The sequence below is a fragment of the Lygodium microphyllum genome, chromosome 10 (assembly GCF_053477565.2).
Source record: "Lygodium microphyllum isolate KBCC chromosome 10, Lygodium_microphyllum_v1.1.10, whole genome shotgun sequence".
Classification (NCBI taxonomy): Eukaryota; Viridiplantae; Streptophyta; class Polypodiopsida; order Schizaeales; family Lygodiaceae; genus Lygodium; species Lygodium microphyllum.
The window spans coordinates 73,426,135-73,444,714 of NC_141144.1; the positions used below are offsets into that span (position 1 = coordinate 73,426,135).

The 18,580-nt window shown below is 40.5% G+C and overlaps 1 protein-coding gene across 1 annotated transcript; it reads left to right on the forward strand.

Annotated features, from left to right (window-relative positions):
* The first annotated feature begins 2,038 nt into the window (after window positions 1–2,038).
* Window positions 2,039–4,725, forward strand: LOC148030161 (expansin-A10-like). The gene is made up of 3 exons (XM_087686431.1): window positions 2,039–2,275; window positions 3,045–3,357; window positions 3,867–4,725. Exons 1-3 carry the CDS (start codon window positions 2,116–2,118, stop codon window positions 4,168–4,170), a joined length of 777 nt encoding a protein of 258 aa, XP_087542557.1. The 5' UTR covers window positions 2,039–2,115; the 3' UTR covers window positions 4,171–4,725.
* The last annotated feature ends 13,855 nt before the right edge of the window (window positions 4,726–18,580 follow it).

The following is an 18,580-nucleotide window of genomic DNA, read 5'->3' on the forward strand; positions in this document are numbered from 1 at the left end:
ATATGGTAAGTTGATTGCTTGGATGGCTTCTTAGAGGATTTGCATGGGATTGAAGCTTTAGGTTTACTTCAATTCTTGTAAGATGGCCATCACATTTAAACCGAGACCTCAACATGCAATTTTTTGCAACTTGTACCCTCTATTAATTGTGCAAATGCACAAAATTGGCAAGTATGCAATGCATCACAATTGCTAGTACAAACACCTACATAGATTTCCATTGTTCGTGAAAAAAGCTTTGGTAGAAGATAGAAAAATTAATATTGCAAAGTTGCAGAGGGACATATTGGACTCATGTTTAGGTGGCTTTTAGCACTAAAATTTTCACCTATTCCCATTAGAATGATAGTGGTTTCAAACCAATTTGAGCATTGGTTGGGAGCCTGTAAAGACTTGATTGCATGTGTGAGGTAAATTGCAATATGAAATATAATGAAAACCTTGCATGATTGTGATCTCTTTTGGGGCATGCCCTCACCCATGGTTTGGAAGGTTTGCAATTTGAAATGAATTACAAACCAATAGTTCATGGGAACTTGGAAAACTCACCCTTGGTTCATATATAGGTTGCAATCCACACCCTAGTGGGAACATGTCAAGGGTTAAAAACTTCTCCTTTCCAATTTGAAGGTTTTATTTGTTGGCATTGTAGGTAAGGGCATGCTATAGTAATGGTTAAATGAATCTTGCCTATTCTTGACAAGAAAATTACCCCTAGTTAACTAGTCCTTTGTAGGTATATTGCTTTTCTTTTAAAGGTTGGATTCTTTCCCTTGTTGACCATCGTGCAGAGAGAGAGAGAGAGAGAGAGAGAGAGAGAGAGAGAGAGAGAGAGAGAGAGAGAGAGAGAGAGAGAGAGAGAGAGAGAGAGATGGATGCTTTGATGCATGATGTGCACTCATATTTATACCTTGCACACATGAGCAATGCACTAATGTAAAAGGATTTTTAGTGAACCATTATGAAGGAGATGTTTGGTGCACAAGTAACAAGTCACCTTTCTTTTGCAAACTCCCACAGTTCATATCTATTCGCTTGGAGCCACATGAAGCACAATTCAATTTGACTTGCATGAGTTCATGGAGTGAAGTTTAGGCTTGTGTGGCCAATCTCATCAACTTGGACTTCGAAAAAAAGGGTACTTTGGTTGGTCAATTGAGTGCTCACTAAAAATGAGGGTTATCAAGGTTTGCTTAGTTCACTTGAAGGGACCCATGCTGATGTGTTCAGCGAACATTGGTAGCTCCTCCATTCTAAGCTTCGAAACTCGCCTCATTTAGCCTATTTCTAAGATCATATTCTCAGAAAGTTAGAAGCTTTGACTAGTGCATTGGCTAGAGACACACCGAGTTGATGGTCCCTTCACTCCAAGTCTATCGAAGTGTGCATGGTTGGGCTCTTAACCATAAAATGAGTACCAGGTGGCCAACACCTTTGACTACTACTGGAAATGACCCTTTTTCTCCACTATATTGTAAGCTTCCATGGTAACCCAAAAGCGGGTGCCACGTTGGATTATTGTTCCAGAGTTCCACCATAAGTAGGCTCAAGAGCACAGCTTACTTGGAAAATTTGCTGGAGATGTTAATCTGAACCTCTTTCGTTTCATGAGCATGGAGACTTCGAAGAGCGAAGATGTGCATGTGAAGGCACCCCTCCTACACCTAAACCTAAACCGTCAACAGGCAACTTTTGTTGATTGAAGAGAGTACACAATCACAACTGTCAAAAGACATTATTTCTGGAATATTTATAAATTGACCAAAATATTTCAGCTTTTTTGATTGAAGGAAAGAGTACACAATCACAACTGCCAGAGGGCAGAAACACTAGGCTGGATTTAATAGGTAATTTCAAAAAACCACTATTGCGGATTTTAATATATTTAAAAAAGGCACTATTCAAATTTTAGTCCCCCGAAGAAATAAAATTAAAAGAAAAGGGGTCAAGGGAGGGGTCACGCGCGGGTGCGGGGCCCACGACCCAGGGTGGCGGCGCGTCTATAAAGAAGAGGGGGATCCGACGGGCTGGTGGTCGGAAGTGGCTCTCTCTCTCTCTCTCTCTCTTGTCGCTGTGTCTGCCCTGTTTCTCTTTGCTCTTCTCTGTTCGGCAGCCATGGCCAAGCTCCCCCTCTCCACCCTGCTCCTCTCTCTTCTGGCCGCCATCGCCTCCAGAGGGCATGCCAGGCCCTCTAATGGCGGTTCCACTGCTGCTGGTGGCTGGAGCTCTGCTCATGCTACCTTCTATGGCGGCAGCGATGCTTCTGGGACTATGGGTAAGCCCCCGAGCTGCAGAATTTCTCATTCTTTCACCATAAGTTCATTTTGTTCCTCGTTGTTAGACAGTCGACCTGCGTGGCCGGTTGTTAGGCACAAGATGCTCAACATTGTCCATCAATCCCTTAAAATTTGTAGAGGGTAACCTGCATTGCAGGCTATAAGGCCTGAGGTGCTCATTTTCATCATCATAATCTCCATTAGTCTTTCATTGTTAGGACTGTTCAACCTGTAATGCCGGTTATTAGACGGAGGGTGCACAGCTTCATGATCGCAGTCTCCATCAGTTCTCCATTATTAGACACTTCAACCTGCATTGCACACATTCTAGCTCATCCTTCTGTTGATTGTCCATCTTTTGCTGCTGTAGCCTGTTTTGTCTTTAAGCACAATCTTCATCATTTTCTAGCTTATGCATACATTTGTGGTAGCAAGCTCACAGAAGAACATGGAGGCTTCTCAAAAGGCACGGATTTCTCTCTAGTAACCCCCCATTTTAAGAGGAAAGATGCCTTAACTTTCCAGTAATTCACATTTGATGCATGCTCATCTTATGCACCGAAGTCAGGACAAGCAACATTTTTCTGTAGACTGTCTTGATGTTCTCTACTGTAAATGTATCTTCATATCCATCGTGGTCATCTTCCTGTCCATGTTCAATCTTCTTGTCTGTCTGCTGTAAATGCTGTGAATTCATCTATACGCTTATCATTATCTAACTTCTGTGACTTGCTTCTCTGTTGCAAACTTGCTCAACCACCACATCAGGCGGAGCCTGTGGCTATGGAAACCTGTACAGCTCTGGTTACGGGTCCAACACCGCGGCGCTGAGCACGTCCCTGTTCAATGGCGGCATGTCCTGCGGTGCCTGCTTCGAGCTGCGCTGTGACGACGACCCGCAGTGGTGCCTGCCGGGCACGGTGGTTGTAACGGCCACCAACTTCTGCCCGCCTAACAGCGCTCTCCCCAGCAACAATGGCGGCTGGTGCAACCCCCCCTTGGAGCACTTCGACATGGCGGAGCCCGCCTTCCAGCAGATTGCAGTCTACCGTGGTGGCATTGTCCCGGTGGCCTACAGGAGGTAGTCCCCCCTCTCCCTAGCATCTCTGACATTCAATGCTGTCTCAATTCCCCGGTTGGTTACTTGTATAGCCGCAAGCTCAGTGGCTTTGTCTCCCTAAGCATGTGTTTAGAATTCTTCACCTGCATTGCTGTGTTGTCTGATGGCCTGTTACGGGTCTTCAGCTGCGTTTAATCTCCCCTAAAGCCTGTTAGCTCTGTTACAGAATATCAACCTGTTATGTGTGTAGGTCCTCAACCCTTCCCTGCATTTAGACCCCTTAGAGTCTTTAGCTCTTCAGCGTTACACCCTCTTTGGTCATCTGGCTTTTAAGACATGGCTTGATCAGTGGAACTCTTCCTACATGATAAATGTGTGAGTTTTTCTTTGATTTCCATCAGTGCTCTAGGTGGGGGGATGCCCTTACTAAGCTCATGTCCTGTTAGTCCACTCTTCATGCATTTTTTGTTGCTATGTTCTCGTGGAGCAATTACATCATCCCTAATTTGATATTCTGTGAATCCATGCAGGGTCCCGTGTCAGAAGAAAGGTGGGATCCACTTCACCATCAATGGCCACTCGTACTTCAACCTTGTGCTGATAACCAATGTGGGTGGTGCGGGTGACATCCATGCAGTCTCCATGAAGGGCTCAAGGACTGGCTGGCACCCAATGACCAGGAATTGGGGTCAAAACTGGCAATGCAATGCCAACATGGATGGGCAGAGCCTGTCGTTCATGGTTACTACAAGTGATGGGAAGACCGTGACATCATACGATGTGGTGCCGGAGGGCTGGCAGTTTGGCCAAACCTTCAGTGGTGATCAATTCTGACAACGTAACAGAGCCTTTGAGAGGGCTGGAACCAGGCCTTTTGCTATTATGCTGGTGTAGTAATGCCCTATATTCCTAGTAGAAGTAAAAACTGCATCCACTGGGAGATGAGGTGGGGGGAGATTAGGAGGAACCACCCTCTCCCTGCAATAGCGTTAGAGGTTTAAGCATTATAGATAGTGGACAGTATAATATGTCACAACCAAGGTTAGCTTAGGGATTGAAGTCCTAGAGAGTCTTTTTTAAGGTTCCGAGTATAGAGATGGGCCTTTCTGTAACTCTGCCTATATGTAGCAGAGGTGGTCAATCTATCAGCCACCCGCTGCAATTGGCAGGTGTTTGAGGGAGGAAATGTGTGGCATGGTATCATGTATATGGCATGCCCTCTTTATTTTTTGTAGAGGGCAGACAGAATCAGAGTGAGAGAGGCTGTACACATGCTATCTGCCCCTGCCCCCCTGCCATCCATCATCGTCTGTCTTTTTGAAAAGTCATGTGAGCACGGTTGTACCTCTTTTTCCCCATAATGCAAGTTGGCCATTGGCCTTTCTGTCATGTCCCGGCTCTCTGTCTTTTTCTGATCTTAACAGACTGCTGCCTGTTAGCTTTTTTTTAAATATCACGGGTCCTTTTGTACACAAATTTTCCATGCTCTCCTTGCATGCCCTGCAGGTAATAACAACATACGTCGTGTGATTTGGCTCTGCCCATCTCTCCCATTATGACTGTTCACAAGCGAATTTCATGTTCTTGCACATATCCTGCAGCTCATAACAACATGAACCATGTGTAATTAGTCCTTAATCAATGTGTAATGGCTAATTAGCCGCGTCTCTCTGTCATGGTGACTGATATAACCTGCAGATACGATAACATGAATCATGTGTAATTTAGTCATTAATCAATATGTTATTGGCCTAAATGGCCGTGTCCATCCATCTCACGACGACTGATAACTGGCATAGCTTTTGTGGAATTGGTCATTAATCGTGTGTGTAATTATCAAGTAATGGGCCATGGCTACTCAATTCTGTTGGTGACAAGTTCTCTCGGGTTGCCAAAATAGCTGTGAAGCTTGCCACAACGGAAGATCTTTCCTCTTTTTATGTGACATGCAGAAGATCTGTTTTGTTATGTTGTAGCATGGCCGGCCAGACTACTCCCATCTGAGTGTGTCTGGTCTATTTTCAAAATCCCACTTTGCTGCAGTACGCATACTCGTCAGCTTCGGCGGACTTTTTCCCGTTCTCGATAATTGAATGGATTAGAGAGAGAGAGAGAGAGAGAGAGAGAGAGAGAGAGAGAGAGAGGCTTAAGAGAAGACCTTTATTTCACACTACATGAGAGAGTACGCTTGTAAAGGGCAAGCCTTATATATATTTCATTTCATATAATATATTTCATATAATATAATGTGAGGAATGCATTTAATTTCCCAAGCAATTCTCGTTTTATGAATTTCTTTTTCAGTTCACATAATGCGAGCCATGCATTTTAATGCTCTTTTCCTTGGAGATGGGTTCGAGTGTTGGGTTGAATCATATAGGTGTGTTTACTGTGTTGTAAGTTTCTTTCATAAGCAACGGACCCAATGGGGTCATGGGATTGTGTATGGTTTTGAATGTGGTTTAAATTATTGAGGTGGTGCAAGTGGTTTTTGAGTGTGGGTTTGAGACATAAGGGTGTATTTAACAATGTGTTATAAGGATTTTTCATAGGCAACATTAGCAATGAGTCATATGGGTGTGCTTAACAATGGATTGTAAGGTGTTTTTGTAGGCAACATTAGCAATGAGCCAATGGGTTGAGGTCATGATCTAGTGGTTTGAGCATGGCTTAGTCATGGGTCTCATAGGTCAAATCCTTGTGTGCTAGAGATTTGAACTAAGTTTTGAGTATGGCTTGGTTGTGGGAGTTGTAGGTCAAAGATTTGAGCCAAGATTTGAGCAATGAGTTTTGAACTATCCTATCTATTGCGCCATCCTTCTCTATAGGGATGAGCATAATTACATGTTTATGACTCCTAACACTTTTATTAGAGCTCAATGATTTGTTAAGGTGAGGAAACTACTTTAGTTTGTTTGGGTGTACCTTGATGTATGTGTCCATGAAAAGCTGGATTGATGTGAGGTTAAGTAACTACATAATATCGATAGGTCTTTTATCAAGTTAAAAATTTGTATTTTAAAGAGCCATGCACACAATTTTTGTTCTCAACTTGTATAACTAAAGACAAGTTTTCAAATCACTAGTTTTAGTGTTTTCAAATCTACATTGAAGGCTAGTTTTACAACTAGAATACATGGAAAAACCATCGGTACTCTCAATGATGCAAAAAAATTACAACTTGTATTTTAGAATTGCAAGAAGGCTAGTTTTACAACTAGAATACATGGAAAAACCATTGGTACTCTCAAGGATGCAAAAAATTTACAACTTGTCTTTTAGAATTGCAACCAATATAAATGCACCAAGGAATTTTGCAACATGCATTGGCTAAAAAGGTTCCTTACGTCTCCATTTATCAACTTGTCTTCATTAGGCCCAAGATTCACGATCAGTTCGTGCATTGGTGGGAAGTCCATGAATACTATTCCACATGTAAGAATCTCCATAATAATAACTTATGGTTTTGAGAGCTTGAAATGTGTATTGGCCAATGAAAAGCCTTGCATGTGTCGAGTTGGAAGCAAACTTTTTTGAACAATGTGAAATTCTCGGGTGGCTAGAAAGAGTTCGTAGTTTGTAGTCCAGTGCTAAGTTGCAAATTTGTGAGGGGGTTGCAAGCTTGATAGCAAATGGTAGCATGGTGGAGATAGGTTCTACTTAAATGCTTGAGCATGTAACAAAATATTACAAGGACAAGTAATGCACATCCAAATAAATATATAGTTGTTGTGAACTCCCCAAAAAGTTGTCATTTTTGAGTTTGCATTGCTTTTAGCATCTCTCATTAGACTATCATGAGTCATGGTATATTGGCACAAGAGTAGATATGGAAAGTGATTTGAACATTGGACATACCTATATAATTGGATCCTATAACATAGGTTTGCATATGACAAGTTCTAGGTGTGTTCACATTAGAGTTTTCTTCTAAGTTTAAAAATGATGTCTTTAAGGCGTGTCCTTGATTGCTTTTGGAAACTTTGCTTTTATGCGAAATGCTAGGTCGCTTTGCGGCATCTTCGTTGCGAAACGCTAGGTCGCTTTGCCGCATCTTCGTTGCCTAGAAGTGGCAAGCAGTTGTATCACACGGCAACTTTGCTCAATAATCCATTTCTTATCTTTCTCTCTCTTTTTTCTTTTTGTTTCTAAATTTTTTATTTACTCTCTTTTTCTCTCTTTTTCCCTCCAAATTTTCTATGTCTAATTTTCCCTCTTTCTCTGCCTTTTATTTTAGTTTATTTTTTCTCCTCTCTTGGTTCTCTCTCTCTCCTTTTATTCTCCCCTCTCTTCTCTCTTTTCCTTCTCTCCCTCTTTTCTTTTTTCTTTTTTTTTCTTCTATGATCTGTTCATTCTCTTTTTAAATTTTTTCTATGTACTTTTCTTCTCTCTCTCTCTCTCTTTTCCTTTTTTACTTCTCTATTTTTATTCTCTTTTTAAATTTAATTTTCTCTACATGTTCCCTCTCTCTCTTCTTCTTTCTTTCCCTCCCCCAGTCTCTCTTAAAGTATGTAAATTTTATATTTTTCTATATATAATTCTCTATTTATGTTTATATTCTCTTTCTTCTCTCTCTACGCCTTTTTCTTCTACTCTTTCTCCTAATTTTTCTTTTTTTTCTTCTTCCTTTCTCTTTTAAATTTTATCTTCTCTCTTTCTCTCCCCCCTCTCCTCTTCCTTCCTCTTTCTCAAAAAATATTTAAATTTAAAAGACTTTTCTTTTCTCTTTTTCCCCATCTCTCTTCCTCTTTTCCTCTTTCTTATTCTTCTTCTTTTCTCTTTGTTTCTCTCTCTCTCTCTCTCTCTCTCTCTCTCTCTCTCTCTCTCTCCTCTCTTTTTCTTCTTTCTTTTTTTTTCTCTTTAAGTTTTTTCCTTTTCTCATTCTTTTAAAATTTATCTTTCTTTTATAATTCTCTCTCCGTTCAAATTCTATTTTCTTTTCTCTCCTTTTCTTCTCCCCCTCTCTCTTTCTTTTTTCCTCTTAAATTTTATATTTTTTCTCTATAATTCTCTCTCTCCCTCCCTCTCCTCTTCTTACTTTTTTACTCTTTGTATATTTCTAGTTTCTCTCTCTCTCTCTCTCTCTCTCTCTCTCCCCTTATTTTTCCTTTCCTCTTTCTCTTTCAAGCCTTTTTCTCACTCTCTTTTCTCTATAATTTTTTCTCTCTCTATTTTTTGCTTTTATCTATTTTTCTTTCTCTCCCCTTATTTTCTCTTTTAAATTATATATTTCCTTTGTCTCTCTAAGTTAAAAACTATATTAAAAAATATTTAATTAAAAAAACTTCTCCCTCTTAAAGTGTGTGAAAAACTATGTCAAAAAAACTTTAAATTAAAAAAAGCTTTTAAAAATACTTAAATTAAAAAGTTTAGTCTAACTTTGAGAGAGAGAGAGAGAGAGAGAGAGAGAGAGAGAGAACCTAGGCCCTACACATGAGAGAGAAGGGGGGAGAAATTTAATTAAAAAGGGGAAGGGGAAAAGAAAGAGAGAGATTATAAGTGAGAGAGAGGAAAGAGGGTTTTAATTTAAAAGGGGGGAGGGGAAGCTTTTAATGAAAAAAGGGAGGGGGAAGAGAAAATGAGAGATTACACGTGAGAAAGAGGGGAGGGGGTTTTGATTGAAAAAGAGAGGTTTGGAAAAGGGGGTAGGTTCGGGAAGCCCTTTGGAGATTCGAGGCTTTTTGAATCTACAATGAAAATAATATAGCAGTAAGATATAATGTGTTAGAAAAGTTTAGACATGATGTGGAAATCATACTTTTGGAGATTGTTAGTCATTTTTATTAGTTGAACTTTGAAAACCCATATTCTTAAGGTGTTTGCAAGGCTTTTGACATGATGAAAATCTTATTGCTAAAAAGTAATTTGAAGGAGCTTTTTCTAAGCTACATTAACCTTGCGCATGCCAATTAATTTGCTAATGTATGTTTTGGATGGCTAAGGCAACTCTCAGAGAGGGTTTGACGTCTCAAAAGGCTACAATAATGGAAAAGATGGCTCCAAAGGGGAAGCAGGAGGTTAAGGAGGATATGCAAGCTAACAAGGAGAATCTCAAGCTAGGTATGGGTGTATGCAAATAATATTAAGAATGACAATGAAAATATAAATCATAAGAGAGCATTTGACTTAAAAAACTTCTCTCAAGAAATTAATGAAGATGTGGAGTTGTACCATCATCTATGCATGTTACCAAGCCAATGATAGATCTTTCGGAAGGATCACCTTGATAAGTTGGAACATTTGCAACCTCTATTGAGAAAGGAGGCAAAGGAAGCCTAGGAGCTTGCAAAAGATGAGAACACTTGATAATCTATGTTTGAAAATGGGGACTGAAGATGAAATTAATTTTGAGGATCCTAGGTATACATGCTTTGTCAACACAATAACATAGGAAGAGGGGGTGCTCTTATTGTTGTCAAACTTCTCTTAAATATAAGGTGTTACGTGGAGATGAGTAGAATTGCATTGTTGTAGAAAGTGTGCCGATAGATGATAAAAAGTTGGATGCCTTCTCAATTTATGCTCATAATGCCTCAAGCAACAAAACCCATTGTTGGGAATGGCTTGCAAGCATGTTGTGTTGTTGTAGAAAGTGTGGGGATAGATGATAAAAAGTTGGATGTCTTTTCAATCTATACTCATAATGCCTCGCGCAACAAAACCCATTGTTGGGAATGGCTTGCAAGCATAGTTAACAAGCAAGAAACAATAGTTTGCAAAGAGTGGAACATGATTGAGGACCTAAGTGATAAGTCTTATGGTTCTAATTGCATGATAGAGAGTGAAAGGGTTAAGTGGTAGCTATTGTCGGATAGACTGGGATTAGTAGATGTTTTGAACCTAACTAGAAGTAACACCAAAGGTGTTACATGGTATAATAGGCATGAGGATCACATGTGGCATAGAGCTAAACTTGATCACTTCTATACACATGGGAGGGGAGAGTGGTTATACCTTGAAATTAGATTCTCAATCCTTGGAGGTTTTATGGATTTGTACAATGGCCTTGTACTGATGATATGTGAGCTAGTGTGTGTGAGGAAGACATAAAGTCTCATTGCTGTTTGAGTTTAACACATTATTTTTAAAAGACAAAAGCTTTCTTTATACTATTAAGAGTGTCTACGAGAGTTTATCACCATCCAAGCTGGCTTTAGAAAACAGTTGGAGTCATTGCATTCAAGTAGTGTATTGAATTGGAAAAGATTGGGATCACCAAGTATTGTGGTAGACATAGATAACACTTCATAGAAGAGAAAGTGGGTTGACACTAGAGTTATCACACTTTGGCAGTATGTTTACATAGCATATCAAGGAATCTCTCAACAGCCCACCTACCCCACCTTCACAAAACCAAAGTCCTATCTTTATAGGAGAAAAAATGAAAACTTTGTCAAGAGAGCTAAGAATGCGATAGAGGACTAATCAACAAAAGACTTACATCGAGAAAGTCCAACATAACAAATTTTTAGATTCTAGAAAGAAGGAGAAACTTAAAAAGAAGGATTAAGATAAACCAAATACATATAGAAAGAAGCATGATAATATCAATTGATAAGAAGAAGCCAACTCACTAAGCTATCATTGGAGGAATCTAGGAAGGAAAAATAAGTTGCCATTGGAGGAATCTAGGAAGGAAAAATAAGTTGCCTAAGTTCAGAGAGCAAAAGGGCAAGAAGGCTATGAGAGAACCATCCGAATATCTTACAAATAAAAGATGAGAGAAGAAAGAGCTTCCATGCATTAGGATTTTGTATACCTCCACATGCAATTCTCTTAGAGAAAATGTTAAGACTATAAAAATCACCACTAAGTCACAAAAATATTAAGTAGGCCCAGTAAATCCTTCACAATTAGAGCAAAGCCTTCAAGGGGCTCCAAGCGACTATCAAGGAGTCTCTACTACACAACACAAAGACCTTGGAGGCAAAGAGTAGGCAAGTACAAGAAAGAGAAAGGCATTGGTATAGAAGGTAGTCTTAAAACTCAATTAAGTGACTTTAGACAGATATGTTCTAAAGGAGTAAGTGGTTGTAACCAACCACCTCATGTTCTGTAAAAATTACATGGCGCAACGAATATTATCTGAGAAAGAGATAGAGAGTACAAGATAGATAAGAGGAGAATAATAAAATTCTTTAGCTCCAAACATATGATATAAAGATGGCTCTGTCCACTTGTGTGCTTCCACTGTGAAGCTTAGATGGTGATCTAGACAGAAGATAGGTGAATAGCTTAAGGCTAGCTGGAACAACTCTGATTGGGTGAAAGATAGATGATGGATGGTTGTGAAGGGGTTTAGCTTTTATAGCTCGCATAGGTGGTTAGGTTGGCCTGAAAGACCTACCATATGAGCCTTCACTAGTCGGCCAGGGAATATTCCCTTTACTGTCGGGTCGAGGGCACTGCCCCTAGACCCTTGCTAGGAGGGCCAACAGCCCCCCTGGGACCCCCCTAGCTAGGAGCCACTTCCATGGCCCTCGGACCCCAAAATAGGGGCCCCTGTCATTTCAAACTCAGAACTCAAAGCCTTTTGAGTTTGGTTGATCATATCTTCATTGTCACCTATAATAAGAAGGTCATCCACATATAGGACAATCACTATAGACTTTTCACCATCTCGATAGATATATAAGTTAGCATATGAGGTACATCTTTTGAAGTTTAAGCTTAAAAAGAACTTATCTATCTATTGGTACCATACTCTGGGGGCTTGTTTTAGCCCATACAATGCCTTCTTTAGCTTACACACTTTGTTCTTAGAATGGGGGGCCTCAAACCCTTGTGGCCGAGCCACGTACATCTCCTCCTTGAGGTCACCATTTAAGAATGCCGACTTAACATCCATTTGGTAAACTGGCCATTGCTTGTGGGCGGCCACTACAAGTACTGTGCGAATAGTGGTCATTCTGGCAGTTGGAGCAAATGACTCTTGAAAATCAAACCCTTCAACCTATGAAAATCCTCGAGCAACTAGTCTAGTTTTGTACTTTTCTAAGGTACCATCAGCCTTGTACTTTACCTTCCAGATCCACTTGGTGCTAATAACCTTCCGCTTTGTTGGCTGATCCACTAGCTTCCAAGTATCATTCTTCATTATGCTATCATACTTGGCTTGCATAGTTGCCTTCCATGCTGGATCTGCAAGTGCTTCTTCTAAGCCAGTTGGCTCCTTTACATCTCTCATAATCTCAACCATCAAGGCCATATTGACTATGTGAGCAGAAGCCCTCCTTTGCTCCTCTATTCTCTGAGACCTCCTTGGTCTCGTCTACCTTCTCCTTAACAGATGTACGCATAGGATTATTGTGGTCATAGAGCTGCTTCACCCAACGTAGCAATGGCTTTTTTGGTGGGGTGATGTTAGGTCGGTGAACTTTTTCCTCATCATTTGAAGATGATGCTTCCTCCTCCTTAATAAGGATAGGGGTAGCTCTCGGGATAGGTTCATAGTGGACTACTTCACTTGATGATAAAGTGGAAGAACTTACCTTCTCCTCCTCCACTATATGCAGCTGCTCCTTGAACAACACATCACAGCTCGGGATGATGATCTTCTTTGCCTTTTGATCATATAATTTGTAAGCCTTCTACTCATCACTACAACCCAAGAAGATACATTTTCTGCTTTTTGGTTTTAACTTGCTTCTCTTCTCATCTGAAACATGTGCATACCATTCACATCCAAAAATTTTAAAATGTGAGATAGATGATTTCTCGCCAGTGTAAGCCTCATGAGGTGTTTTTCCCTTAAGAGCCTTTCTGTAGCTTCGATTTAGAATGTAGACTATAGTATTAACAACTTCAGCCTAAAAATGGTTAAGCAATCCCTTGCCCTTTAGCATGCATCTTGTCATCTCCACAATGGTGCAATTCTTGACTTCCACAACACCACCGTTCTACTGAGGTGTGTGAGGCGTCGTCAATTGATGCTTAATTCCTTTGCTCTTGCAAAAGTCTTCAAACTCCTTTGAGTTGAACTCACCACCACCATTTGTTCTAAATTTCTTCACACTTTTCCCAGTTTCATTCTCAACAAGTTTTAGCCATTCATTAAACTTACCAAAAGCTTGAGCCTTATCACGAAGGAAGTACACCCACATCTTCCTACTGTAGTCGTCAACAATCAACATAAAATAAGAAGATCCCCCCAAGGCCTCTATAGGCATCTTATTGCACAAGTCAGCATACACCAACTCTAGGGGAGCCTATGCTCTATTGTTGCTTTCTTGTGGAAACGCCTTTCTCTATTGCTTGCCCATCATACAAGCTTCATATGGTTCCTTCAATTTAGTCATCACTGCAGGTAGGTGAGCAACCATACCTTGCTTATGCATCTCCTTCAACACTTCAAATTCGATGTGTCCAAACCTTTCATGACAAAGCTTACTTATGCCCACTCTCGCGGTGGCTATAAGACCACTTAGCTCATACATGTTGTTTCTTCTTTCTCCTTTGCCAACAACTTTACTACCACTGTCGAGAATTTCTGCACATGTCTTCTTAAGCCTCACTTCATGACCAAGATCAATTATGACAGTAATTGATAATAGATTTCTCCTAATTTTGAGAACATACAACACATTTGAAAGCTTTATGACTTCACCATTTGCAGCAACAAAAGAAATAGTACTTGTGCTTGTAGCATGGCATTTTGCATCATTTTCAACCATCATAGTGATGGATTCTTATAGAGGTTGCATAGAACTGTATAGACCTTTCTTATTGGTCATGTGACAGGAGGCTCCACTATCCAACACCTATGAGTCAGTGGTAGATTCTTCTTGTGCCACGAGGAGCACATTTCCTCAATGGTTGCCATGAATAACTCCAACTTTGCTTTAGCCGTATTGGTTGTCTCTTTTCCTTTACTTTTAAGGGTATCATTCTTTTCATCTGCCTTCTTAACACGACAATTTGCGATTGCATGTCCTTTCTTCTTGTAGTAGAAGCACTCTCCTTGAAACTTCTTCTTACCGCCCTTCTTTTTTTTGTCATCATCATTTTTGGTGGAGGAACCACGTTTACCTTTAGTATTGGCAGAGAATGTAGCATCTCCATTGTTGCTTCCTTCTCGGGCTTTCAGCCTCAACTCCTCCTCCATCAATAATGCACAAAAATCCTCAAAAGTCAAAGCTTGAGGTCTCACATGAGTATTAAGGGCAGTTATTAGTCCATCAAACTTTTGTGGAAAAATCCAAAGACACCTTCGAGCTAGCTTCTCTCTAATCTTTTGTATCCCAATGCCAACCATGTGGTTGCACAAATTCTTAATCCGAGAGTGATGAATGCTTCAGCTGTCTCTTCTTTAGCAAACTTCTCTGCTGCTAGTTGATTATCCAAGTTTTGAATCCTTGTTTGGTTTCGTGTTTCATACTGACTCCTCAATACATTCCAAGCCTTTGATTCTTTGGTTGTATGCTGAATCAAAGTCAGAACACTGTCAAAACAACTTGTAACTAAGGCACACAATGCATTTGCATTTCTTTGTTTTCAAGCTCATAGAAGATCCGCATTCAGAGGAATCATCACACTAGAATTTGATGGGTCGGGGGTAGTAGGCTGTGGTTCTACATCAGTCCCCCTAGCACACTCTCCAAAAGCTCATAAGAATCAATGATAGTTGTAATTTTGAACTTCCACAAGGTGTAGTTTGTACCATCTAACTTGCCTTTGTGGAAGGTTGGTGGACGAATCCTCAGTGTTTGAATAGCCGATACAACAACACCACCTCATGCACTACTTCAAGAAGACGACATCGTTTCTCTTTGCTGTTGAAGCCTTTGCCTCTTGCGTACTCTTCGATCCCTAGAGCCCCTTGGGCTTTGATACCATGTAAAAATTACATGGCGTAGCGAACAGAATCTAAGAAAGAGATAAAGAGTACACAACAGATAAGAGGAGAATAAAAAAATTCTTTAGCTCCAAACAAGTGATATAAAGATGGCTCTATCCACCCGTGTGCTTCCACTATGAAGCTTAGATGGTGATCTAGACAAAAGATAGGTGAAGAGCTTAAGACTAGTTGGAACAACTCTGATTGGGTGAAAGATAGATGATAGATAGCTGTAAAGGGGTTTAGCTTTTATAGCCTGCGAAGGCAGTTAGGTTGGCTTGAACGATCTACCATATGAGCCTCCACTAGTCGGAGAGGGAATATTCCAAGGAATATTTCCTTTACTATCAGGCCAAGGGTGCTGCCCCCAGATCCCCACCAAGGGGGCTACTAGCCCCCTTGGGACTCCCCAGCCAGGGGCTGCTTCCGTGACCGCGGGATCCCAAAATGGGGGCCCCTGATAACTCCCTTGCCCTGCAAGTCGATGCAATGTGCCTCAAGTTGCTACCAGCTTAACTACTCTGCTGAACTCAAAGATTACACCCACAACAGTCACCTTTTTGACATGTGATCACATAGACCTTATCTGACATACAAGTTAGGACTCAACCAATATCTGGGCTCACATATGGCTTCTCCTCATAATGGGGGCCTTACAACTTTGAGCACCATGGATCATTGGTGGCATCTTATGAGGGTGGGGCATTGAGCATATTTAACATGTTCATGTAGCAAGTCATGTACCTAAGGGCAATATATGCTACCATCAAGTCAACTAAAGAGGAGGATGTAGAAAGCTTAAAGAAGAAACTAGCCACAATAGAAGCACCTCTCTAATACAATTGTGGCAATGTGTTAACAAAGCCAAAAGAAGATTATGCCAAATGAAATATGATAAAAATCTATAGGGACACTAGTACACTGACTAGGAGATTAAGGATGTGAACTTTTATAGCCACATTAAGATCTACTGCTACAAGAGCCAAGAAAAGAACTAATTATGACATTAGAGCCACCTAGAATAGCTTCTCTACCACTAGCTTATGATGATTAGTGGGAGATGGAGTGGAAGATCTGTCCCAAGTGTAGAGGTAGAAGCACTCTTGTGGAGAGCCCATTATAGTAGTACCATCGTAAACCTGGTGGTAGTCAATAGGATGATCATGACTTTCAAATCCACTATCCAACATGTGTATAAGATACATGAGGGTCATAGCAACTAACCTAGCTAGAATCCAAAAAACAATGTAAACCTAGTGGTAATAATGATCCCCCAAGGAATAAAATAGTCATAGGTGTGGAGTAATACTCAAATAGTGAAAGATACATTGCAGTTCCTACCAATGCCTAGTGCTGCCTGAAGGGCTGTGCATAAACCTACTCATCTGTGAGTCTATGAATTGAATGTTAAGCCTCATACTATATATACAAATCAAGCATGCAATAGGCCATTTGGCATAGGAAGACATCAAAGCATTCTCTAGTATCATGAAGGCTCAAATTCAAACTTGTCTCCATAGGACTAGCAATAGGCTTTCAGTCTTCAAGACCAAATATATGCAATAAACATACTTCGTTTGGCACAAAGAAATATCTTCATCACACTACTTAAATTGAATACCCAATATTTGCATCACACTACTTAAAGTCAAAGCAATATCTCCATCACACTACTTAAATAGGATGCCCAAATAATGATGCAATATGCCCAAATTTAACATTATTAAAAGTTATATTCAACTTATCCTTATGATTAGCAATATGTGTCTCATTGGGACCAATGGAGCAACATGTCATCAACATAAACCACAATGATTAGAGAGGCATCACCCTCATTCTTGACAAATAAAGTGCTCTCAATTGGACTATTTGGAAATCCATGTGCAATCAAGTATGTATGTATCTTCTCATACCAAGGTCCAGGTACTTTGTTTTCAAACCATGCAATGCATTTAACCTACACAAATTTTTTCCTTATCCCTTCTACCCAAAACCGTGAGACTAAAAAATAGGCACTTCCTCATGTAAATCACCATTCAAACATGTAATTCTGATGTCCGACTAATATATATTCCAACCGTTATGAGTTGCTAATACACAAATGCTTTGAATTGTTATTGTACAACAAGTGGGAGAAAATGTCATATCAAAGTCAATATCCTTCTATGAGCATAACCCTTTGCCAAAAGTCAAGACTTATACTGATCAACTGTTCCACTTGGCTTACACCTCAACTTGTAGACCCATTTAGTACCGAAGTCCTTTTTGCTAGCAGTAGGCAAGTCATATAATCACCAAGTACCATCGCTAATAAAGCTAACCCATGGCTAAAAGTGGTCTAACTTTAGCAAGATCTTCTTGTAGACAATCAAGCAAGGTACAATCAAGAATGCAAAGTGAAGGTGTCTAAGTTCATAAGGCATCCATCGACCTCTCCATTTACAAGGTTCAGCACCGCTATGGGCTAGACATCTACCACTAATCGGTTGATAGTTCAATTCCACATATCAAGGGAAGGCAACACTCTTGCAATTCAGATTTGTTGATAAAGGATTCCATTTAGTTCTTCTTGCATTTGAGTTAGAAAGAGACTAGCTCCTCGCCTTTGCGGTTGGATATAAGGGCAACCTTGTCTATGCCCTGCCATGGCACTTCACTTTCTCACCTGATGGTGTGCTCCTCCATGAGTGTCTTGTTTGGATCACCTTTGTCCACCTTCCTCTATGGGCTAGATGATGAAGCTACAAGGGTTGTAGCTGTGGGATGGATGATGAAGTTGCAAGCATTGCTACAACCCTTGGGAAGGTGTTGTAGGCTCCCTCAGTCACTATTCCATGGAGATTAGCAAAAAGCAATCTGGTATGGTCTCACTCAAGCATCTTGCTCGCACTCCCATGGTTGATTGGAACAACTTTTCCCCTATTAGTGATCATGAACTCTTGGATCAAGTAGCTTAATTGCTTTGAAAGGAGCATCCTTTCCCCAAAGCTCAAGGTTTGCTCATGGAGTGTTTGCTACATGTCCATCTAGTGATTTGAGAAAACAAGTCTATTTTGGGCTCATCAGATGTGGCTGCATGCAACCCTCTCCAATTGCATGGCTACACTCAAGCCTGTCTTTTCCCTTTGAGCAAGAGATAGAAGTTGTGTCGCTACCACCATCAATGTGAGCAGGGAAGTAATATTGGCATGCTCGGTTTATGCTTAAAACACATCCACTATCAGAGCCAAACAAGGGGAATCCTTGCCCATCACACAACTTTAATGGTTGGTGATTGGAACATGCCCCTTAGTAGGTAGGACGATCACTCTCATGTTGGCAGAACCATGCTATCTTGCAAGCCAAGTAGTGGGAATTCTTGTACGAAAACTTGCCGATAACACAAGTTACTTGAATGGTTTGCGATTG

Excerpts from the sequence above, each read along its gene's own strand:
- LOC148030161 (XM_087686431.1), top strand. The coding sequence starts at position 2,116 with ATGGCCAAGCTCCCCCTCTCCACCCTGCTCCTCTCTCTTCTGGCCGCC. Across the intron at positions 2,276-3,044 it reads CGATGCTTCTGGGACTATGG|GCGGAGCCTGTGGCTATGGA; the intron begins GTAAGCCCCCGA and ends CCACCACATCAG. Across the intron at positions 3,358-3,866 it reads GTCCCGGTGGCCTACAGGAG|GGTCCCGTGTCAGAAGAAAG; the intron begins GTAGTCCCCCCT and ends GAATCCATGCAG.